Below are 25,593 nucleotides of genomic sequence, written 5' to 3'. Positions count from 1 at the left end.
AATGGGCTTGTCAAAGCCTTCGAAATAGTCACACATTGATATTGTCCATTGAAAATATAAAAATAAAGATTTTAGCAGCTTTAAATACCTATTGTCATAGTGACAGCTCACCTCTTCCACTTTTTACTTTTCATGAAAGGGCTTTCCTCTCTTTCTATCAATGAGTTTGGATATATATGCTTTTCAATTAATTTATATTTACATTTGTGCAATGGCATGGCCAAGTATACATTGTATCCCCTTCAGTAAAGAGGAGTTCAGTGGTTCTTTGTAGCCACACTTGCTGGCTAAAGCATGCCTTTCTGGGCATGCACTGTCAGTCAGTCTGAGGTGATTGCAGATGACACATTTGCAGCCAGTCTGCACAGTCAGTTGGCCAATCCAGCAGAGTGACAGTATCGCAAAACTGGAGAAGAGTGATAAAGGTTACACATTACTGCTGTAAAAAGGCGTCAATAATGGTCTGTCTTTTAAAGAAATGTCCCCGCCTCTCGCCTCAGGCAGTGGATCTACCTGTATCCTTCATTGTCTGTTCACATTGATAGGAAATCTGCCAACTCAAAATACCACTCTGTACTGTACAGTACATTCACCTATGCCTAACCTTGGAATAATTAATGTGTGTGCTTGCAAATGTTTCTATCCCGGACTAAAAGGCATGCAAGCTTAAGTAGAGCATCCATGTGAAGAACATAGCAGCAAAGGTGCTGGCGGCTTAGAAATCCTTTTTGTTTCCCCTAAAGCTACACTTTTCTACACAGCAATTTTCCAAACCAACTAAATGGATTTCTCACAGAATGACTTTTGTTTAGTCTAGACTGGTCAAAGATTAAGTCCTTTTTTGATGTATTTTTTCCCCAATTGTAACTCACACAAACACAACACTTTTTCAGTAGCTAGTTTCTCTTCGACAAGCACAACAAGTGCCAGTCTAAGAGGGCTGCTGCCAAACACAGGGATTTTGTAGTAATGAAGCTGTCAGAGAGATGTGGAGTGGATAATGTTTGCACCCGCTCCACTTCCAGGCCTGGAAAACAGAATGGACCATTCTCTGAGAGCCAATCTATGCCTGCAGCAAAGACAGGCCAACAGGACATTAAACGGGGTAACCAATCATTACAGCCTGTTTTCTGCTCAGACCACCTCAATGTGCTTCTCATCTTGACCAAATATACTAGCCTGCCTGTGGGTGCTGTCACTGATGTCTCCCTCTCCAGGTGACTCTTCACATGAGGAGGTGTAAGCACTTTCTGTGGCTATCATCCAATATTTACTGGGCCCAGTTTCATTTTTAGATACAGCAGTGATTCATTATGCTTCATTTGGTGTAGGGCCAGTGCCGTGGATTAACTGTGAGGAGGCTCACAATCCTCCCCTTTTCCAATTGTTGACACGATTACCCCAGAACTGCGTGAGGGACCGGTTGTAGGAGTGGTGAATCAAGTTTTTTTTAAATAAATGAAAGGTAAGGATTTCATTCAAAATATAATACTCCCCTTTTTCTCTGAGTCATAACTATCTTACACACAACTCAATATATGATTAAATTATAACAGTGACTGGAGTGCAAACAAGAAATGCCAGAAGGCAGAGGCGTGAAGACATATAGACTTAAACCAATTACTGATTCAAAGGAAACAATATTTTCTGTTGGCATTTTTTTAAGCATTTTGAGTCACTATTATCAAAACAATCAATTTAAATGAACTTTACAATGAACTTTAATCACTTTTGACTATTTCAATTTTGTAGCGGTAGTAAGACATCAAATTACCTTATATTTTCACATCAATGAAAGACTGACTATTCTTTTTCTTCTCTGGACATACAGATCTTTCTTGCTCAAAAATCACTTTCTTAGTTTCTTTTTGACATATATTTTAGTATTCTGCTGACTTCAAACAAAGGAAGTAATAATGGCTATTTTTCCGTGTGACTAACAACACCGTTTCTTCTGACCTTTGAGTTAATGTGATTTAAGTTTTTTTATATACATGCCCACGCTTTAATGGCAAGATAAGAGCATATATGTCAGTATCTTTATTAGAGTGAATACATGAGGAATAACCCATATGAATCAATCATACATCAATGGCAGCCTTTACCCACAATCCATGATGATGAAGACATAGAACAACTTAAATGCATGGAAAAAATATTTTAGAGACCACCAAACATTTTGTTGTCATGTTTCTCTTTCTGGCTCTCCTGTAGTTCACACTCTACTGTACATAATACATACAACAACAAAGAACCAAGCAAACACTCCCTACAGTACAGCTGAAACACTTGGTTTGCGTACTTCAAGTGCCAAGAAATATGAAGCAGTTTCTATGTATTTCTTTGCATGACAGATTTTCCCACAAATCCTCTAAAGTACTAAAGGAGGATGACACATTCTGTGTTAAAGAACAACTAAAAAGTATGCCTCCTAAATTGTTGTTAACACCTGTGCTAAAATCTGCCTCAGAGCTAAACAACAGGAAAACACATGGGGCATGTAATGTTGCAGCTACCCTCATTTATTTTCTCTCCAGCCATGTGTAGATAAGATAAAGCTGTATGCACTCTGTTAAGCAAAAATGCTTGGCTGCACTACTGGCAGTCCGCACGGTTCAAAACCCCAAAGTAGGACATTTCAAATTCCTGCTCCTCTGAGGCCTGAAGAGTGCATCTGGACACCCCCACACACTCATGCCTGCATTATTTTTACAACACTTAAATTATGCATTTTACATGCTTTCCCATGTGAAAATTGCCCATGTCTGTGACATGTGGAGGCGGGAACAAAGCTAGATTTAAGCCTTTCTGCATAACCTCAAGGGTAGACTTGACTCCCAACCCTTTCCGTGTAGTGAGCTGAAGCAGCACTGAGAGCTACTTGGTTTGCTGCCAACTATGCAATGCAGTTGTGAGAAATGAGCCATTTTTTGCCCCCTAATCCAGTGGCGCTTTGCCACCACACGACAATGAATCCTTTGTAGTGCCGTTTAAGCATACCTAACTCTATTTCAACTTTCTTTAAATGCAACTAAGAAGAAAAAGCATTTGGTGCCCATATATTCAGTCAGTGGTGTAAGAAGCAACCATGCTTTACTTAAGGGGACACTTTGCCAGTTGTACAGGTCATATACTGTTTAATCGTGATTAGGAGTCCTACACAGCCTGTGAAGAACTGTTGAACAATGTTTCCTGTGTTTTTTGTCAGAGCTTTGTCCAGTCTGAGCATTGTTTTCAGGGGAAATTGCTTAGGTATTTCATCCTTGGCATATAAAACAGAAATTGTGCAATAGAAACTGTCAAGTTCCCCTCTGCAAATTTGATAGGAGTGCAATACAAAAGTTCTTAAATACTGTATATTCATATACAGTAGTACTTAAGTAAATATACTTCAAGTTATTCAGCACCACTGAGCACAGCAACAACAGTGTGTAATTGTTGAGCATTACACAGTCCCGACTGATATCCTGCTGAGGGAAGATTTGAGCAGCTGGGAGGTCAGTATACTTCACTCAGGGGTCGATGGTAATCTAATGTCAGTTGTTGCAAGGGAGAACTCTTCACTTCCACTTTCGCTTCCAATCGTTCACCAGTCGAGCAGGGATTCGATCCGACAGCCCTCTGATTGCAAGTTCATTGTCTCACTGTCAGCATATCGCCCGCCCTCTGCCTTCCTCTCAGACAAGAAGACTCCCATGTGCACATACATAGACCCTATTTTTCCAAAACACACGCTGTTGCCTGGATCTGCTTCTCTGTCTGTCGGCCGACCTCCGGTTATTTCAGTTATTCATGAGCCATCTGTTTGGGCAAGTGCTGTGTCAGATGTGTGTCTAACAGGACCTCATCTGTCCCCCCTGTTCGTCTTCTAATGGTGTCCTTGTATGCATACTGAAGCCACAAGCCCCTGCAACACTCCATGGATAGCCAAGGGACTCCAGTTCCACTCTCCATCATGTCCTAAATAACCTGTTTGATCTGATGGGTGCATCTTTATTTAAGATCATAGCTATGGTTCATCACTAGTGTAATGGCAAACACAAATCGATATGTGTGTGTGTGTGTGTGTGTGTGTGTGTGTGTGTGTGTGTGTGTGTGTGTGTGTGTGTGTGTGTGTGTGTGTGTGTGTGTATTAGTCATGGTTCCACTGGGATACAGAAGTATAGCCTACTTTTTCAATAATAAACCCATTATGCCAAGTCAAAAGTAAAATGGTTGTGCACTCTTCATTCCAAACATATTCAAGCAGTAGCGAGGACACCATCGGAGAGTGAAATTAGACGGCATCAAGGTTGAAATTGACTGGAATGCAAAAGTGAATACAAATATAACTTGACCATGAAGTAAGAATAATTTTGTAGAAAATCCTGTAAAAGTAGTTATTTTGAACACTGTGATGGCCTAAATGTGGTATCCATAAAAAGGTCAATGTAGCCTTGTGATCACAACCTTTTCCATATAAACAGGCCCTGCAAACCAATCCCTCTGCAATTCATTTGAATGTGAAGAGCATTTATTCTCTTTAATGGAACTTTTCTCCCTGGCTAAGGAGAAATGACAGTTTCAATGAAAACCTAAATTCTCCTGGTTTGCCGTTTACCTGTAGGCTAGTCTGTAATGTTGCCCTTTCAAAAGTAGTACTTTTTCAAAAAAAACTTTACTTGAGTGAAAGTAGAGCACCGATTTAGGGATGTATTCCAAAGGAAAGGATTTATAGTTGGTGGAATACAAATACATGCAAATTATCATTAGCTGCTGTTGAAAACATGCATTTATTTCCAGTTTCCGCATTGTTCACAATTTATCTGTCAGTTTTAAATTAGATTTAGTCTGAGGAGAAAATATCTGACTTATCACAATTATCTAAGAAAAATCCTCTTATATTCGTATATGACATAAACCAATCATATATATTGGCTGGGTTATAATTTTGATAACATTGCGGAGGTTTTGGGTTAGTATGATTAATGAACATTTCATTATTAACTAGTTGCGTTATGCACAATTTAAATGTGTTGAGCAATGCAAGATTGAACACATTTCACATTTGTTTTTTAATGAAAAATTACCAGTACCAGTACCAGAAGGGAGAGCAGAAGGAAGCAGAACAGTCAGCCCTTGATGACAGGCTTGAGAGACAAATCCAAAACAGACAAACACAGTATGATAATAATTGTTAAATAAACAATAGAGTCACAGTCACCGATCTGTCTAACTATAAGCTATTAATGCCAAACTTGGGAAAAAGTGGATCTCTGATGCCGAAAAAAACAAATAAAACAACAGACAAGGTTTTTTATGAACATTCAAACTTGGTATTCCTATACAAAAGGAAAGGGTAGTAAGAATTTGTGTTTACTTCTCATAAAAAGCATGTGTATGAGGTTTCCAACCTGTGTTGCACTAGTTTATTGCCCTATATTACTCTCAGTTCAAAAAGGCATGTGTAGCTGCAATGCAAGTGCAAACATCAGGCTTCATACAACTGTCATACCCTTTAAAGTTTGTTTAAGTTATTCCTTTCAACATGAAAAAACACAATTTATTTATGCATGGATGGATTTGCATTAGACACATGACGTTAGTGAGTGGATCATGACTGTAATAAATACAGGCCCGTCTCTGAGCAACACAATAATGTATGATTTGGGAAAGAGGCCACGAGGTCCCTGTGGAGAGCTGCTGTTATTCATCTTTGACAGAGACATCACTTCCACTCTGGGCCAAGGGGATAAGACTGTCATGTTAGCCATCCCTCCCCAATCCACAGCCCTTCAAAGTAAAGCCACCGTGATGAATCGGAGGCCATCTTCAATGTGCTGTCCCAGCATTTCCTTTGTGTTCATTATGGGTTTCGGAGCATGAGGAACGGTTCAAATGTGTGCTGTATTTTCACAATAAGTCAAAAAAAAGGGCTAAAAGTTTCTGGCTCCAAACATGTCAGGGACACTTGCAAATGAGCGCATAGTTTGGCTAAGTGATATGCTCATGACATAAGTAAACAAAGCTGTCTGCGCCGACTCATTCCACTCCTGTGGGCATCTTTCTGTTTTGCTACTTGTGAAGCTGACCGTTGAGCGGCCCAGACCAAGCAAGGAGGCAGAGGCAGAATGTCCAAAAATATAACCCGACGTGGGCATTTATTAAAATGTCAGCACAGGACACAGCCTCAATCTTGCTGTTCCTGTGCACACAGCCACCAGCCTCAAGGATCTCACCCACACTACCAGCCTCCTAACAGACAGGGAAACAGAGCCTAAATACACACACTAATCAGCACAACAAGACACAGGTGAGGGGGGGAGGAGACAACACAGGACACCAGGTGCACACAATTACCCGGCCTGAAGCAGTCAGTCCATAGTGACGAAGTTACCTTCGTCACATTTCCTTCCCCCTCTCCCCAGGATGCACAGTGTCTTTTGCAACCTCCTTTTCGCTCCAATCCTTGGGTTTCTCCTTGGCTGGGACCCGTTTCTCTTCGTCACGACGGCGTTCCCGCTCCTCGATCTGCTGTTGACGAGCGTGCTGCTTTCGTTCCTGCTCCTCGAGTTTGCGCAGACGCTCCTGGTACTGCCGATCCTCCTCCTCTCGCTGCTCATGTTTAATGCGTTCAGCCCTCTCAAAGTAGTCAATCTTTTTCTCCTGGTTCTTCAGGCACTCCTGGAGTTCCCTCTTCTCCTGCTGCCTCAACAGCCGTGGCCCCCTGGTCCGTTCCAGGCATAGCCACCCCCAGCCGCGGTTCCTCTCTTTGGTCCCTCTTCTTTCCTCTCATAATTTTCACTTCCTTACTTGGTCAAATCCCATTTCTGACACCAATTGTGAAGCTGACCGTTGAGCGGCCCAGACCAAGCAAGGAGGCAGAGGCAGAATGTCCAAAAATATAACCCGACGTGGGCATTTATTAAAATGTCAGCACAGGACACAGCCTCAATCTTGCTGTTCCTGTGCACACAGCCACCAGCCTCAAGGATCTCACCCACACTACCAGCCTCCTAACAGACAGGGAAACAGAGCCTAAATACACACACTAATCAGCACAACAAGACACAGGTGGGGGGGGGGGAGGAGACAACACAGGACACCAGGTGCACACAATTACCCGGCCTGAAGCAGTCAGTCCATAGTGACGAAGTTACCTTCGTCACACTACTCAATGCAGCGTTGTCTAGCTGCTTCTCTAGAACTGATAGCAGTATTTATTATTTATCAACACTTATTTACTTTCGTGCTCAAATGTTGCTCTCTCAGTATTTATTCTTCCTTTTTTTGCAACGGGACAAAACTGTCCTTAATCCATAGAAATGCAATTATTTGTGTTGAGTTGTTAAGGAAAGACTAAGCAGGTTTCATCGCAGGTCTTTCTGATTGTCATGCCTTGAGCTGGCTGAATATATCTTCACATTTCTAACCAAGCATTGGGGACACTCAGATGCCAATATCCAATATATTTTGGGTGGAGGACCAATATTACCCAGATGTAATGTCCTAACCAGGTTGTCCTCAGCAGCCTCACATTAATTTGGAGTATTACATTTGACAGACAATTAAATTAGTTAAGCAGGGAAGCTGTACCGCCTGCCAAGTTTAAACCTGCCATATATTGTCAGGCTCTACTTGTAAAAGGAGTGCTTGTCTTGGAGGAGACTTAGAGGGTGATGTACAGAAAGCTGAAGGGCCTACAGTGTCAGTCTGCAGGAAACAAAGGGTATTGTATGCTTTCTAACAGAGTGATAATAGCTATGATACAATAATATAGCTTTCAGAAAAGAGAGGCCCCCTGGCACGGTCAGATAGGGGAAGATTAAGCGTTGAAACCAAAGCTGGCAGAAGACGATAAGAGAATGGATTTTCTTTCACCCACTACCTTGTTGCTGTATTTTGAGATGTTTAAGATTTTGTCAACAACAACAGCTGTGAGGACAAACAGCTAAACATAACTTCCTATTTGTGTAATCTTTGCAACGGTTTCTTTTCCACGCAAAGACAACAAGGTAGTGATGGAAAAACGAAAAGGGGTTAACCAACATTGTTTTTCGATCAATGTTGTGAACAGCGATCTTACATTAGCTGAACATAGATAGAACATCTCTTGAGCTTAAGGTGAGAGATGTAACTGTGAAGTCATACAGAGGTATTCAGACTTGAGACGTGAACGTGTTAAATGTTACAAAGATGTCAGGAAGCGGTAACTCCCAGATATTTGTTTGCAACATCTGGTAATGCAATCAGCGTTATGCAGATGGGAATATGTTGTAAATGAGCAACAAATAATTGGGATGAAGTTGATGACATTGAGGCACTTACGCTGTCATTCAACAGATGCTAACAAAGACGAGACATATTATGCCGAAGGCTCAGGAAACCGAGCTTTGACATGAAACGCGTCGGTGGAAATAGCCTGCTAATGAATAGACAGCAGAAGGGGGGAAATGAAGACGGCAGAGGAGATACACGAAGTGTGCTGTGCGATAAAATATGGCTATTGTTAGGCAGTGCTGAGAGAAAAGTGCTGCGATGCAGAAACAGTGGAAAGTCTTGACAGCTTTCCGGTGGCAGTCTGACGGCTGAGCATGGAGATTGGAAAGGAAGTGCAGCAGAGGGCTGCCGTCAGGCCACAGCAGAGCTCCGTTTAACAAGGTCCAGAGATGAGCTGCACCACAACACATTGCAGGGAAATGAGAAGAGGAAGAGTTGGGGTGGAGGGAAGGCTGAGTAAGGCCCATGCATTTTCCAGAGCTTGGCTACCTGTCAAGCCTGAAGGCAAGGGATTCCTCACATATGCATGGGAACAAATATTGGAAATTCTCAAGAAGGACAGGAGCTGAAAAGGGTTCAGAGATACCTGCCATTATATGCTGCTACTAGACAGGCCTGTGACACTTTGACACAATCATTTTTTACATGAAGGAATGTGAAGCCCAAATAGATGCACTTCATTTGACCACAGCTGTACAGTGTTATGTCGGTAGTGATCATTCATATGCCGTAATCCAGTCCATTTCACTTATCGTGACACTGAGTAGCATGCTGATCCATGGCAAAGGACAAGCAGAAATAATTAATGCGTGCAAATGCGGCATAGACCCTATTTTAAACATGGATGCCTTCAGGGCAACATATACAATAATATTTATAAGCCTCGCTCTGAGTGCTACCATACCTCCTGTATATCTCATCTTCATGCTGCACTTAGAAAACATGCTTTAATCATGGCTGTGCAATGGAAACTCTTGCGGGGCATATGGACCCCTCTTTACATTTTGACTACAGACTATCAATCTCTTAGTCCGGCATGAAAGCTTATCTCCTAGCGTCAGGCAGAATGTCATCCTCACGGACGCTGAAAACACCATTAGTTATGTCTGCCCTATTAGAGCAAGCTAATTCCACATACAAGCCACCCACCTCATTTTAATGAGTCTGCCTTCATAGGGCTCTTCTCAGCTGTTCAGGACCTAACGTCAGCAGAGGCAGCAGGGAAGAGATGTGTCCCCAGATCCAAATAACGTCACTGTTAAAATACATGCTGAATCACTATAATGTAGAGGATTCCCTATTCTGTTGTAATGAGTTGTACGCTACACAATGTGATTAGATGATGTGTTCATTGTCATTTGCTTAAATGGCGCATATTGAGTTTTGCTCATAAAGACATAATATTCCCAGTCAAATGAATAAAAGGAACAAAAACTACACATTTGTTTTATCTACACTTTATGTGAGATACCCTCACGCTATAAATAAGACTGATTCTTCAATTAATTGTATGATTTAAATGTAGTGGGTTCTTTCAAGGGTGTATGCACATTACATCCTGATCTAAATGTATCTATTTCTAAAGACTCCTTCTATACTAGAAGTGTGACTTTTAATATTAATATCTATGATTTACTAACCCACTGATGTCTTTTCTCTGTCTTTGTAGGGGGGCGGCTCCTGTTTCTGGTGATGTGGCTGAACCTTGTGCCTCAAACTGTCAGCTGCCCTGCCAAGTGTGTCTGCTACAGTGAGCCCAAGCCCACCACGGCCTGCCAACAACAAGGACTGTTTGCCATCCCGACTGAGATCCCAGTGCGGAGCCAGCGGATATTCCTTCAGAGCAACAAGCTAACGGTGGTGAGGTCCACCAGCTTCAGTTCCTGCCACAATCTCACTGTTCTCTGGCTCTACTCCAACAACATCAGCTATATTGAGGCTGGAGCCTTTTATGGTTTGGAAAGACTGGAAGAGCTGGACATTGGAGACAACAGTAACCTCCGTACCATCAGCCCTACAGCCTTCCGGGGCCTAACTAAGCTGCACACCCTTCACCTGCACAGGTGTGGCCTGTCAGAGCTCCCTGTTGGGGTTTTCCGAGGAATGTTTTCCCTACAGTACCTTTACCTGCAGGACAATTTCATTCTATCCCTGCATGACGACACCTTTCTGGACCTTGCCAACCTCACTTATCTCTATCTGCACAATAACAAGATCAAGATAGTAACAGACAACATGTTTCGAGGCTTAATCAATCTGGATCGGCTGCTGCTACACCAGAACAGGGTTATCTATGTCCAACCAAGGGTTTTTACTGATCTTGGTAAACTGAAATCCCTGTTCTTGTTCTTCAACAATCTCACCGTCTTGACGGGAGAGACCATGGATCCGCTGGTGTCTCTACAATATTTGCGTTTAAATGGAAACCAGTGGATCTGTGACTGCCGAGCGAGGACGCTTTGGGACTGGTTCAAACGTTTCAAAGGATCCAGCTCTGAGTTGGAGTGCAATGTTCCTGAGTTGCTTGCAGGAAAGGACCTGAAACGACTGAAAAGTGAAGACCTGGAGGGGTGTGTGGAAACACCTCAAATCCAGACCAATCTTTTCAGCTCCAAGGGACAGTCAGGGAAATTCTCTTCCACCGAAAATCCTCTCGGGGAGACCATTCCCAGGTGTTGCCTTGGAGATAATGACAAGTCCTCTATCCTGTCTGGCAAGAGCCGCCAAATTACCAACAACCCCCTAAAGGAAAAGGAAAACATTTCAAAGACTAAATATAAGGAGCAAGAGAGAACGAAAAACGAGACCCAGAACAAGCAAAATGATGGACCACTGGGAACCTTGTCCAACACCCTGGACAAGTCTTTGGAAACTCTAAACCCTGATCTTATAGACACTCTGGAATCATCTACAGCATCAAACAAAAAGAAAAAGAAGTGTTCCAAAAAGCCCAAATCAGATGCCCACTGCATTAAAAGCCGGGCTTCTACTGTGCAAGTGCTGTGCTTTCTCTTCATTCCTACGATCTGGATATCTCTAGCCATGTCTTAGGACTCCTGATCTCACTCCGAAACACAGGACTAAAGATTGTTGATGCTCATGACAATGATAACAGAAGATGCAGTGACCTCTTCATCAGACAGTGACTGAAAAGCGAGTTTTGACGTTGACCAAACGTGTGCGAGGACAAACAATGATGATGAACACATTAGAGTACATTTAACAAAATGCCTTTAAAGAGCTCTACAGATCTAATGTATATAATGAATCGGTGCCCAAAATTGTTCGTTCTCTATGTACTTAAATGTACTGTGTCTAAGCTACACTTCTGAGTGAGACTTCTCCCTTTTTCCCTCTCAAAAGCTTTTACTGCTTAGACAAACCACCAGAAGACGGAAAAAAAATGAAGACAAAAACAAAAAAACAAATACTGGAAATAAGAGACGGAGTGCACACAAAGAATGTTGGGTCGGTTTAATGAAAATAAACAATCTCCTCCCATTATTTATTCAAAGTGATGCATTTGTTGGGTAATGTTATGTTTTTTTTATGTTTATAAAAACAAATGTTTTACCTCCCCTGATTTTAGTTCTATTTTCATTAAAGAAAGGTTTTATGGGTATCAATTACCAAAAGAATGCTGTCAGTTTGTATGGAGATTGCAATGGAACCATAGATATGCATTTTATTTTACTTGTGTACAAGTATGAATATATTATGAATAAAAGTTCTTATTTCGTAGATGTTTTGATGTTGTGTGGTATTTTCCAGTATGGAAGAGTCAAGGACTCAAAGCTTTTCTTTTATAGCTCTGACAATTCAAGGTCTCAAAGATTTGAGCTGTTGCTAGGACAAACACCTTCAAAAAATTGGGGTAACATTGTAAAAAACGATTTTATTCACTAGATAATCATAAAAATAATCAATAGATTAATAAAAAATACAATTCAAAAAATATTTTCTGGCAAAAGTAGTAGATAATTGCTAGACTTCTTGTATTAAATAGGAAGATATTTGTCTGCTCCATTTCTGGTGCATTGTTTTAAAGCGGTTAAGATAAGCTGAATTAGAACGCTCTACATTCAAAGATTGAGTACGAAAAACTGCTCTAAATTAGTACCTAAATCCATATGAATTGAGCAATGACAACAGCTTTTAGTAGCCTGTCTCACTTACACACTTTTTAGCCAAAAGAAAATCTTCTTCCTCAACAGATGGTGAGCATACTGTGGTATGTTAAATGTTTTTAGGATTGTTGGGTAAAATCTGTCCCTATCCCAAATCTGAAGCATCACCATTTTGTTTGTGTTCTCCTAAGCTTCTTCAGGCGATGGCACCACAGTGCTCGACACATTCCAGATAAGACCTCACCAGCAGTGATATAAAGAAAAGGAATAAAGGGGAAATAAATTACTTTTATTAACTAAGCATTTTAACTTTTCACCTGTTATTTCCAACTGATGAAACAACCTTTTTAACTTTGTTTTTATGTTGGTCCTTAATGAAATTAAATGATCATGCCTCCGTTTGATCTTTATTAATTGCAACCTCTGTTGGTGGTATGATTTTACTTAAGCTTTCTGAAAGATCAAACAGATCAATGATTATGCCATAATTAGCAGCAAGGTCAACAACCAACCATAAAGTATATTTACTTCGTTATGACTGCTGCAGAGGCAGTATGATGTTGTTGGATGAAAAGCCCCAGGCAGCTTGATAAAAATTCATCATACGATAATGCTGAACGATTAGACCTAGTTATGTATATTACTGCCACATTTCATATAATGAGTGAAAAAAAACTGTTTTTGAAAATGCTGTTGCAATATTCAAAACATAACTCCTCACATCATAACCTTGACGTTGAGAGCAGAAAAGACCCCTAAGGCTTCATATTAAGTACTGTTTTGCTTTCCTGACATGGAAAATAAAATATGAAGTGTTGGAATATAAAATAATTTAAGCCTATTTAAGTCATATAGTTCTGCTAGGGAGAGTTGCCAGTTGTGGGTCCATCCTGGCGTCTCCACAGGCAAGGATAATGTGGAGAGACTTATTTTCTGTGGCAAATTAAGTCAAGATCTTGTCAACAGCTCTCAATTTATCTGGCACAAAGTGAAAGGATTAGAAGGCAGGTTCTCCTTATGTCCCTGGAGCTTTCTAGTGTCGTCGATTAACCCTGAAAAGTAAGAGGACTGAAGGGGACCCGAGAAGATATTGATCTTGAGGAATCAACAGAGAAAATCAACAAGGCCCCTCCAACAGAGTTATCCTATCCTCTGCTGATACACACGCAGCTGCAGGCTGAGAGGAAGCAAGTAATTGTATATCAGACGAACCTCTGTATCTGATCAGGCAATCATCAAACAACCCTCCCTATCTGAATCCCATTCATATGGTAAACTCTTAAAATGACTGCTGTGCATAAGGGCCTGTCACTCTTATATTCTAATAAACCTCTCTACTTCAAAGAGTAAAAGAGGTCAACAGGTCTATGATCAAATAACTTCTCAAAAAAGTGCTGCCCTAGTGTCACACAATAGAGATGTTTAAAATGTGGTTAAAACCTCCAGAAAAAGGGTGATCATTTGTGAAACTTTAAATAATATATTTGGTAGCATCCAGTACATGCTGCTACATTGTTTTAACACCATTTCCAATGTAGTTACATTTACATGTATTTAAAAAAGATATATAAGGAAATCGATGCAAAGTCATCATTACGGTTGGGAACCGAAACTCGGTTCCAGATGAGAACCGATAAGAAAATGCCGGGTACCCAAACAAAATACACAATTTCGGTTCTGCTTAACGGTTCCTAAACGCGGTAGACCCTGTATTCCACCGGGTCCGTCGGTGACCCGGTGGAATACAGGGTAAGGGCAGACTGGCCATCTGTGTGTTCTGGAGAATCACAGAACGGCCGGTCGTCAGCGGGCCGTTGACGGACGGCTCGGTTCGCTGCACAGTTGCCCCGCAGCGAGGCTCCCCCCGCCCTCCCGTAGACAGTTCACGAGCTCAGTCACTTCATAACACCAAAGATGGATCACGGTAAACGCTCTAAAGTGTGGCTCCACTACACTAAAAAAGAAAAAGACAAGGCACAGTGTATTGCCAGTTAATAGCTTGCCACAGGCATAGCTCAGTTAAAAGAAAGCACAGCTATTGTGCAATATACATTTGTATTGCAATATATTTTTTATTTGTAAAAATGTCAGTTAAAGCTTAAAAGAATAAAGATATTGTCGTTATCTAAACATTTGACCTCTTTCTTTTACAATTTTGGAATCGAAACGGGGGATCGATAAGAACTGGAATTGATACATTTCAAACGATACCCATCCCTAGTCATCATCAACATTTGCAGTTTTTTTTGTACAGTAAACCAAAAATATTGAAATAACATGGACGAAAGTTGTGGCAATGGGACAACAACTTTATTTTGTTTTGTTTGGGCTCTAGGTCCAAGAACATTCTAGAAACACTAATTTGTCATGTATATCTTCACCTCAGTTATAAAAAGTATTCATACATGTGTCCTAACAATACATAGGCCTATTGAGGCGCCTTATTTCACTCTTTCCAATGAGTCCTAGTTGATCAGTTTAAAAGGCAAACTTGTTACCTGTCCAATGTCCCCTTTCCTAGATTTTAGTTTTCTGTCTCGATAAAGACAGGAAGTGTGAAAACCAAGTTATTTTCTGTCCCTTCAGAAAGTTAACAATTAATTTACTAATGAGGTTTTTCTTGTCAGTGATTAAGCTTGTGTGGCTATGTAAAGGAGGGGGAGAGCAGCCGCGGCGCCAGGACTTCAATTGTGGGTGGGCCAATGTAATTTCGGCTCGGCCTGTTCAAATGTTTTGTCGCGATTTTTGTTAATAATCTAATAAAAATGGGCTATGCCTAGAATGACATTCGTGTTTACTGAGAGCATAGTCGATGTGTTTCCAGTCCCTTTAACCATGGCGACTGAATGTATCTTCTCCGCCGGCCCCGCCTCTCTCTCTAAAATGCCAGCACATTTTACAAAACACACTGGGTGTTTCTCAATGTCGAGTACGCTAATTGGTAGCACGTCTTCCGAGTCACTTCCTTCAGAAGCGAGGCAGGAATACTTCCTGGCATTCGGAATACAAAGAGTGGAACAAGCAAGTGTGCAGGTGTGCGTCATATGAGAGGCCCCGCCTTACATTTTCCGCTGTCAGTACCATATCTGCACGGCCTGTCACTACCCGATCCGTCCCCCTGCCCGATCGGTACTGCGCATGTGCGAGATGGTCCGCCATATTGGACAACTCCGGACGGCAACCCAAGATGGACACTTGACACAATGGCATTTAGCAAAGCTCAAAAAGAAAACTCGAGAGAGATGAGTTATTGTTATTACAACGTGACTTCACTATTATTTCACAACTCTTTTTATTGGGTTCTTTTATTTGGGGTTAAGTACATTGTCAGAATAAGTGAGAAATGGATTTAACTTCTGTTAGACAGCTATCATACTGAATACATATTTACTGTGAATGTATGCAAAAATGTATGGCATATGGCTGTCTAACAGAAGTTAAACTTAGTTAACTCATCTCTCTCGGTTTTTCTTTTTGAGCTTTGCTAAAAGCCACTGTGTCAAGTGTCCATCTTGGGTTGCCGTCCGGACTTGTCCAATATGGCGGACCATCTCGCACATGCGCAGTACCGATCGGGCAGGGGGACGGATCGGGTAGTGACACGGCCTACCAGATAAGCACGGGGTCCGTTACGCTTACTAATGACGTCACACATCGGCTGTACGGCAACCCAAGAGGACATTTTACACGGCCAAATTCCGCAAAGAATATTAAAATATAACAATCGACAGTGAATGTATGTTCGTGGAACTGTATCAGGAAACTGAAGTGTTAATTAAGAACTGAAATGCATACAATTGCAAGTTAATATGAAGCATATCCCTCCGAAATATGGTCGTAGACTTTACTGATGATTTAGAATGTATTGAAACTCCAGACTCAATGTAAGAGCTTGTGCCTCTTCGGGAGGTGCTAACATTTAAACATAAATAATAATAATAATAATAATAATAAATTCTAAACGACCATATTTCTTATATTATTCTAACATATTACCATTACCATATTATTCTACGACCATATTTCAGAGGGATATGCTACATATTAACTTTCAATTTTATGCATTTCAGTTCTTCAATAACATTACTTAATTAACACTTCACTTTCCTGACACAGTTCCACTAACATACATTCACTGTCGATTATTTTGTAATATTCTTTGCGGAATTTGGCCGTGTAAAATGTCCTCTTGGGTTGCCGTAAAGCCAATGCGTGATGTCATTAGTAAGCGTAACGGACCCCGTGCTGGTAGGCCGTGCAGATATGGTACTGACACCGCCACAGATTCGGGGAAATTGGTCAGTGCACAAAGCATTGTGGGGAGTTTAAGACCGCGGAGTCTACACATGTGCAGCCTCGAAATTTCTCCAAACGAAGTACGCCGGGCTCGGTAGATTTCCAAGTATGCTGGACATTGGAACAGTACTTCGGCGGCACTCGATGACGTAGTATGCTTGAAATAGTGGCTCTGAAGCAGCTTTCCTCGAGATTGAGAAACACCCACTGTCCTTGCTAATGCTATACTCCAAGAATGTGTGCTTGTCATACCAGTGGGCAGCGAAGCTCCTTTTCTTTTGTCCGAAAAGTGTCTGAGGGTACTTTATGAGCGTTGGCTGTGTAGCCGCAGGGTCTATATATTATGAAGTGTCTTGACTTCAAGAGAACACTTTCAAATTAGCTTGATCATCAGAAGCTTTTCTGTGCTGGCAAACACCAGGCCTGTGGATCTGGGACTTTGAAAAAGAGACTCATGCTCGGAGGAAGCTAGAGTTTCCTGGCATTAATAATATTAGTTACATTTGGCAAGATACATGAATCCCCCTCACAAGAACATCACATCATTCACACACTGAAGTCTTTATTTATCCTCAAAATCTACATATAGGTTTACATAATTAATTGTCATTGTCTCTCAAATTCCCTTTGACTGTATTTCTTTATTCTCTGGCCAGATTCATGGTTCTCTCTGCTGATTTTCCAGTGTGATTTCTTTCAAATGTCTTTTATATTTGTTCAGTATTTGTGTGTTTAACAAAGAAAGTCATTATGTATTAATTTGTCAAACTACAAAAGCATTCCTTAGCACTTTTTTCACTGAGCTCAAACATCAACTTTGGATGTTATCTGTATTTTGACAGACTGTTCACAGCAATCTATGCAGATATCCAATACAGTATAAACATAACTGAATGTCCAATTTAGATGTAGATAACAGTATGAACGGTATGGTAAGTTGAGTTTTACGTAAGACAGAAAGTATAGCAAAAACAAAGAAGGCAATGCAACGCCATATAGTAACCCAATGTTTCAGCCATTCGAAAGTTTTAAAATTGCCTCATTGTGTTATAGTATAATAACTCTGGTGTGTTTTTACATGGGATAATCCTTTAAATTCAGTGTATGTATCTCAAACTGGACTAGATTATAATTAATATTTTCCTTACTTACTGGAAGCAACCACGCACAAAACGTCTTCTAGTTTAATGCTATTTCCGGTCTGAGAAATGTGTAATGCACATGAATGTACATATTTTCACCCCAAACTCTCTTCTCAGGGGCTCAAAACAACCATTTTGACTCACTACTTCAGCGACATGGAAACTGGCTTTCCACCAGTAAACGCTGCCAATGGTGTTGGTTGGGATTCCAAATCAAGCCAGAGGGAGCTTTATATATAAATATACATATGTTCTTTTTTTCTGGACCTTTAAAGTTGATAAAGTGTTGCCACACACCAACACCCTGGGATCATTCCAATTTTCTTCTAGTTGACCGCCCAAGGAGACTTAAAACCCATCAGCCCTGTCTCTTTACAAGCCCCCAAAGTTGTCTGCAGGGGCTGTGAGGTCTGACAGCAGAGCATTGCCAGGGCCACAGCTCCATTTAATGGTGGCTGGAAACAAGATAACCTGAGCCTGTAGACGCCTGCCAGACATCAAGAACTTTCTCATCAGAGGGTGTAACAACTGATACCCACCCCTCAGTCAAAGTGTATTTCTTGGTGTCTCACTAACAGTCTTACCCGCCTTTTGCACTGATGAAAGGAAATTAAGTTAATTATCGGCACTCAATCTGCATTGGGGGTCCGGATGCAACATGGATTAGCATCTTGGCAGGGAATCAAAATAACCACAGGCTATGGAAGAAAATCTGGTGTTGGAAAATAATCAGCATAGCAAAATGTTGCATTTAGCAAAAATTCTGCACGCTGCAACTGACAGCCATATCAAGAACGCTTTCAACATTCCCCAAAAGTTGCTTGTTATACTTCTCTATTATGAGGGATAGTTTTACCCAAAACATCTAGTTAAATATATAGTTCAGTCAGACAACTCACGTGTTTCTTTAACATGTTTATTAGAAGCAGCATATAGCAGCATATAGTTGAGTTTGGCGTCTAGGCTCGGGCCTCATCACTCCACAGATATACATAGCACGATGAGTGATGATTAAATAACTAACCCCCGGGCCACAGGTGGAAGCTGGGGTGGTGGTGGGCAGGCAAGCAGCAGCGACGTGGAAGTAGCTGCAGCAATAGCAGCAGCAAGCAATGCATGGAGAGATATCTGGCAGGTTAAATAGAGCGGCATATTAAGGAGACTCTGTTTGTTTGGTTGTAGAGTGGCAAGGGGCGTTATGTATGAATGCAGCATAAGTGCTCGAGTTGACTGCCTGAACTAGCTCGCAGGCTTCGCCCCATTTATGGATTTGGATGTTGGATGAACTTACAATGATTTGACCAACCATTTTAATTACAGGGAATTGAGTGAAACAGTTTGGCAGTGTATACTGTAGGCTATAATGTAAAGCTCTCCATAAAACTAGCTTTAAAAAAAGATAAGCTTTTTAAGCAGGGGTGAGGCAGGTGTTTCTAACAGGTGTTGCCATTTCCGGAGCAGGCTACACACAGATCAACACTGATTGACTAAAAAGTCAACTGGTTCAGAACCAGCTAGAGCAGCTGAAAGCTTTTACTATAAAACTATACAATTATATTCAAGAGTGCACACCCAGACGGCTGAAACTCCAAAATGGCATATAGTAAATACATAAATAAAACATTATTAAAAAAATCATTTTATGTCTTTAAAAATTAACCAATACATTATGATATTATTCAGTTAATAATGAATGCCCAGCTCTTCACTGTAAAAACAAGGTCAGAAAGAGAGTGTAGTGTCTTTGGCCGCTGAAGTACTGGATGAAGCATTTGAAGGGTAAGAGGTGAAGATTGGTGTCAACAAACTAGAAAGTCTAAGGAAATCCAGGCGATGGGTGAGTGCCTTCCTACATGACTTCTAAAATTAACCATAACTGTAAGGCCATAAAAAGGTCACCTATTGTGCAAAATCCACCTTTTGTGTCTTTTATACAGAAATATGTGTCCCCTCTGTGTAAAGAGATTCTGAAAGTTTCAGGAAAAAAGATTACCTGAATCTCCTCCTAGAGCACCATCGTGTTTGTAACCAAATATCTCTCAGAGGGGCGTGGCTCCTTATTTCCATCTAAAGTAACAGACAGAGAATCAGCACTTTTGAAACAGGGCTGAAAGAGAGGGGTTTATGGGATGCTACAATGAACGATCCGTTTGGTATTTCGATATATCTGAGATCTATAATATATTGATGAAAAACAGTATAATAGGGGGCCTTTAAGGGTCTGGGTTAGCCCAAATCAGGGCAAAATCATAAGGCATAATTGAGTAATGTGAAGTATTAGAGAAACAGGGCTCTGTACTAATCGTAATGAAATTAAACATAATTACGAGAATGGTAACCCAGCCTGGTCTTACGCAGCTAGCTTGAGTGCTTTGATGCTCCAATCTTGCTTTTCAGCCTTGGCCTCGCTTATTTCATCATTATTGCTATAATTAATGTTTTATTTTATTTTGATATATTCTTTCCGCCCCACATATTACTCACATCTATACTCTCTGACACAGACACATACACATATACTGTGTACACACATACACATATACACACACACATTTATTTTGTATCTCTAATATACTGCATTTTTTTTAAGAATAAAGGTCAAGCAGGCTTTTTCTTTGCATTTTACAGGGTCATGTGACTTTAATTTGAAAAATACATTTACCACTTCATTTTTACTACTCATATTTAGTTTTCATGAATGTTTACTCATGTAAACAGCCTTCAAAGGAAGTGAGCAGAAAATGAATCCCGCCTGTTTCTGAATGTCTGTATTTTCACTTAAAATGACCCGCCTTTGACTCGTAATGCATCTTCTAGTAGACGCTTCATGTCTCCTCCAGAAAACACCACCCTTTGATCATAAGTAATAAGGCATTTTTTTCTTCAGCTTCAGCGAATGTGACTGAAATATTTGAGTTCATGGCTCCAGGCCAAGGCTTATATGAGAAAGTTAGCCCGCTCACTGCAGTGGAGTCCCAGACTTTGACAGAGGGGCTAAAAGTCTCTGCAGCTAACATGCTTTTTTTCAAATCTCACTCCAATCCGATCTCTATGTCTGTCTATTTATTTATGTCAAATAATCAAAGGTCTTCTTTGTTATTTATTGAGCTTTAAAACAAATGAATAATGACTCTATATAATCATATAATAATCTAACACGGAGGACGGAGATCTCTTTTTCTCCCCCTCTTCTGACAGCCCAGCAGCTGATCTCAGAGCACGCTCCCCTCTCCTGTAGGGGGGCGTGGTCAGCTGCAGCTAATTTGCATTAAAGTTACGTCACAGAATCAGCCCCTGCAAAAACAGGGCTGGAAAGAGCAAATAGAGCGAAATGAGGCATGGCTAAAATGCAGGATCTGTTTGGTATTTTGAAAAAATAACTATATTTATATACTTTATATATGTATGGCCCTACAATATATTGTTCAAATATAGCACGATAGGTCCACTTTAAATTGACAAACATAATGCAATTCGTGGCACAATTCAAACGGAATCGAAAGATAATCTTTCTCTCCCCATTGACTTCAATACATAATTTTTCCGAAATAAGGTCCCATGGAGCTCCCCCGGAAAGGGAGGGACTTCGCTTCTCTATCGAAATCAGTCGGAAGTCGCAACGGCTCATTTCAAAATAAACGTGGATTTGCGTAAAAAAATAGTTTTTCGGGGTGCGGGTGTTTTGTTTAATTTTAAATAAACAAAGTCTTGGCTTTCAGAATATGAAACTTTTATTTCCAAAATCACACGATAAATACATTTTTGAAGCTTGTAAAGGGAAGATGACAGCTCTCCCTCGCCACTTTGCTGTTCCGCAGCGCTGCTTCCCCTCCCTCCGGCTGAAATTATGAATGTAAGGCGTATAGTAATCATAGATAACACGGCAGGGTCCGTTACAGTTTGTTTTCATCCGATTTCAATCAAACAAAGTCTTGGCTTTCAGAATATTAAACTTGTTTCGGCAAATTCAGATGATAAATACAACTTTGAAGCTTGTATCGGCATGATTACAAGCGGAGAACGGAGTAACTTGACGTCACAGCAGGCATAACAACAGCCGGTGTTTCTCGTGAGTGTTTTCCCCGGGAAACAAACACAATACACACAAACGCAAAATTACACAAACACACACACACATATACACACACACTCGCGAGCTTCCCCCAGACCAGTAATGCAAACGAAAATATCTTCCCTCCGTAGTATTTTGATCATTTGCTAATAATCAATCAGATCGATGGATTTCAGAGAAGAGGAAACTTTGAAGGCCTTTTTCTCAAAATGATGACTCGGTGACAGTCATTATATAATGTGACATATTTTGCTTAATATTTGGAGTACAAAAACAATCCTGATATCATTAGAAAGCTAGGAATCTCCTCTTTCCAACAGTGTATACAACTTAAAATCGGGTCAATGCGACTGATTTCGATGGAGCAGGTCACATATACAGTAAAAACCTTGTAATTCCATTGACTATCACCAATTTCAATGGTCTCCCGTGCCAACTCCTGATTTGTGACTGTATTGGCTCCAGCCACTCCAAAGGTCGTATCAGCAGGACCTTTATCCTGATCCTCTTTGAAATGATGAGGATCACGATTCTATTTATGCCACTAGTGCGATAGCATGAAATGCTGCTTAGGGATAATTGTTGAGCGTTTTTAGATGATGGTGGTCTGAGCATGAGGCTTTCACCACCGAGGGGAGGTCAAGGTTTATGGGGTTATCACGCTGTGTACCACCCTGAAAACGTCATAATGTAATGGATTACATTACAGAGCATAAGAATTATGGTCAGATTGACATAAATACTGAGTAGCTTATATGAGGACACTCCCATCCGACTCACACGGAGGCATTATCTAGGTTTGTTATGTCTATAATAACGTTATGAAACCATCCTGGACAGGGTGAGCTGTATAATTCAGAGGGGGATAATCTGGTGAACCATTTATGTAGGCTGAGCTGCTCATTATTTCTCAATCACACCTGGATTTGGTTATGTAGAGTGGCAATTTGTTCTCAATCCTAATTCAGCCAAATTAATGCTGCAAGTATGTTCATACCCAGGTCTGCACTGAGGGACACAGAGTCCCCAACATGGCTGCCAAAGGGTGCTGCAGGGCTTTGCTGTAGATTAGGCTGATATCCAATAGGACTTGGTCCCGATCATGAAAGCACTGTGAAAATGGGTCCGTCTAATGATCCAATTTAATGTGATTAAAAAGAATGAAGCTACCCATGTACAAATGCTGCCTCTCTTTCTCCCTGTTTCTGTTGGTCCACACACACACACACACACACACACACACACACACACACACACACACACACACACACACCCACACACACACACACACACACACACACACACACACACACACACACACACACACACACACACACACACACACACATACACACACACACACACACACACACCATGTATACATCACTTCAGGGGACATTACATTGACTTACATGCATTTCCTGGAGACTTATCCTAACCTTAACCATAACCAACACATGCCTAACCCTAACCCTTACCCTTAACCTTACCCTTACCCAGGGCCGCCCCTCCCTACAGGCCAATCACGCAGGCTGCATGGGCAGTGGCGGCGCCAGAGATTTTCTCTAGGGGGTGCAGTGGGGTAGCTTGACGTTTCATAGAGGGTGCTCAACATTAAGGGTTTCCCATTAATGCACCAGCGCTACAGTTGAATTTTATACTGCAACACTCCCCACACACACACACAGTGCACCCGAGACTGTTACAATGAAGGCTTGATAATCAGCTCACGGCATATAGGTGAAATCAGGGGTAAAGTGCTATTTTTACAAGTGGGGAGTGGACCTCACCTCCTCTAGGAGGGTCCTCACCTCCTCTAGTAGGGTCCGGGGGCATGCTCCCCCAGGAAGATTTTTTGTTAAATATTGAAGTTAAAAGCATCAATCTGGTGCACTTAGAGAGCAACATTAAGAGATCTGTGGATACATCTCTCAACACCCATGAAACAGAACTATAAACAGATTTTCTATTTCTTTATAGATATTTTACAAATCACTCCCCTTTTATGCCAAACCGTTTGAGACCCACTGAGATAACTAGACTAAAGTGAACTATCTAAACACTGAGAGAGTCCTTTACTTCACCTGAGCTGAGGCTATCTGAGACTCTCAGTCTGACAGGAGAGAGTTCTCCCTCCACCTTGTTGTTGAAAAAGCTCCTTATATCCGTTAGCTTGGCTAGTTAGCACCAGATGCTAACCACAACGATCTCCGGTAGATAGTAGATACCCACCGGTGCGCGAGCTCTCTCGCTCGCTCACTCGCGCACGCACACAAACACACACACACACACACACACACACACACACACACACACACACACACACACACACACACACACACACACACACACACACACACACACACACACACAGAGCAGAGCTTGAATGAAACACAGAGACCCAGAAGTAAGCTACTGTACTCACGAAGCATATTATGTGCAGAATCCCTCTCGCTTTCAGGTGGTTTTGATTGAGTATCCACACGTGGACGTTTAAGGACTAAAAAACGATCCATTTTTCACTTTGCTGTTAGCAAATAATTTGGCGCTCTAGCTAACAGGAAGTCAGTCAAGTGTCACAAAGTAATTTAGCCTATGGATAGGTCAAAAATCGAATGGGTGCTGGCCATTGGCCTAATCATATCACCTGTGTTGACTTTATGTTTTTGGTCAAACATTTGTTTGTTTCACATTTGCATTGATGTAATCAATAATTTTTCTAATTTATTTTAATAAAAAGAATAATAATAATTTCTTTTTTAAAACGAAAAAAAAAAAAACATATTTATTGTGGGTGCTTAGGGGGTGCTTTGGCAATTCTGGGGGGTGTTTCAGCACCCCCTAGCTCCCCCCTGGCGCCGCCCCTGTGGGCCCCGCCCAGAGGGCCTCAGCTGCTGTGCGCAGTTCTCCGCAGTAGGGCCTGGCTCATTTCGTGGCATCTGCAGGCAGTGGCAAGTCCTTCCGGCATATGACACAGAGGCCACTACTCTGTGGTAGCTGTGGCAAGTACTTCCGGCATATGCCACAGAGGCCACTACTCTGTGGTAGCTGTGGCAAGTACTTCCGGCATATGCCACAACTTGCCGAGGCATATGCCGCTGCTCAACGGGAGTTGCCACAAGATGCCAGAGTAAGAGAACGTTTACGGTAGCTGCCACTCGCCTTCCGTGGCAAATGCTGCTATTTAAACCCGTATTTATCGTGTAAAATGTCGCTGTTTTGGCATGACTTTATCGAACTGATCTGTACACAGGACTGATGATCTGCGCTGGCTGTCTCTCGTTCTCCGCGCACCCCCCGCGAGAGTGAGAGGTGACAAGGGGAGCAGGTCTGTAACCCGACACGTTGCAATGAATCGACATCTGACCAATCACGGCTTTGATACGGCCACTAGTGCAGGTGAAGAGATGTCGGTGAAAAGACAGTTTCAGTCCGGAGCTAGCAAGAGGGGAAAAAAACAAAACATGAAGAAACTAGAGCATCACTCAAAGGTGGGTTATTGTATGAGTCAAATGTACAACTTGCGAATGTTGTATAAGTCAAATTGCCAATTGCCATATTAAAACATCAGCTGCAATTCAGGACATGAAGAAGGCAGTCTCTGCATAGCATATAGGCTAATGGAGATGCAGTTATTTCCAGCATTCTTTATTTACCATTCATTCAAGTATGTGATGCCTTTTATCTGCTAATGTAC

At 41.4% G+C, this 25,593-nt stretch overlaps 1 protein-coding gene across 1 annotated transcript in view; it reads left to right on the top strand.

The window, feature by feature from the left end:
* The window catches only part of rtn4r (reticulon 4 receptor), a 41,713-nt gene extending 29,713 nt beyond the window's left edge, over positions 1-12,000 (top strand). Inside the window, exon 2 of the mRNA XM_034225187.1 lies at positions 9,929-12,000. Coding sequence (XP_034081078.1) covers positions 9,929-11,310 — 1,382 coding nt within the window. The 3' untranslated portion in view covers positions 11,311-12,000. The remainder of the gene's footprint in view (positions 1-9,928) is intronic.
* Positions 12,001-25,593: the final 13,593 nt, after the last annotated feature.

Source organism: Gymnodraco acuticeps, unplaced genomic scaffold, assembly GCF_902827175.1.
Source record: "Gymnodraco acuticeps unplaced genomic scaffold, fGymAcu1.1, whole genome shotgun sequence".
Classification (NCBI taxonomy): domain Eukaryota; kingdom Metazoa; phylum Chordata; class Actinopteri; order Perciformes; family Bathydraconidae; genus Gymnodraco; species Gymnodraco acuticeps.
Note: the sequence above shows the minus strand (reverse complement) of the source record. Positions and strands in the feature narration are given on the sequence as shown.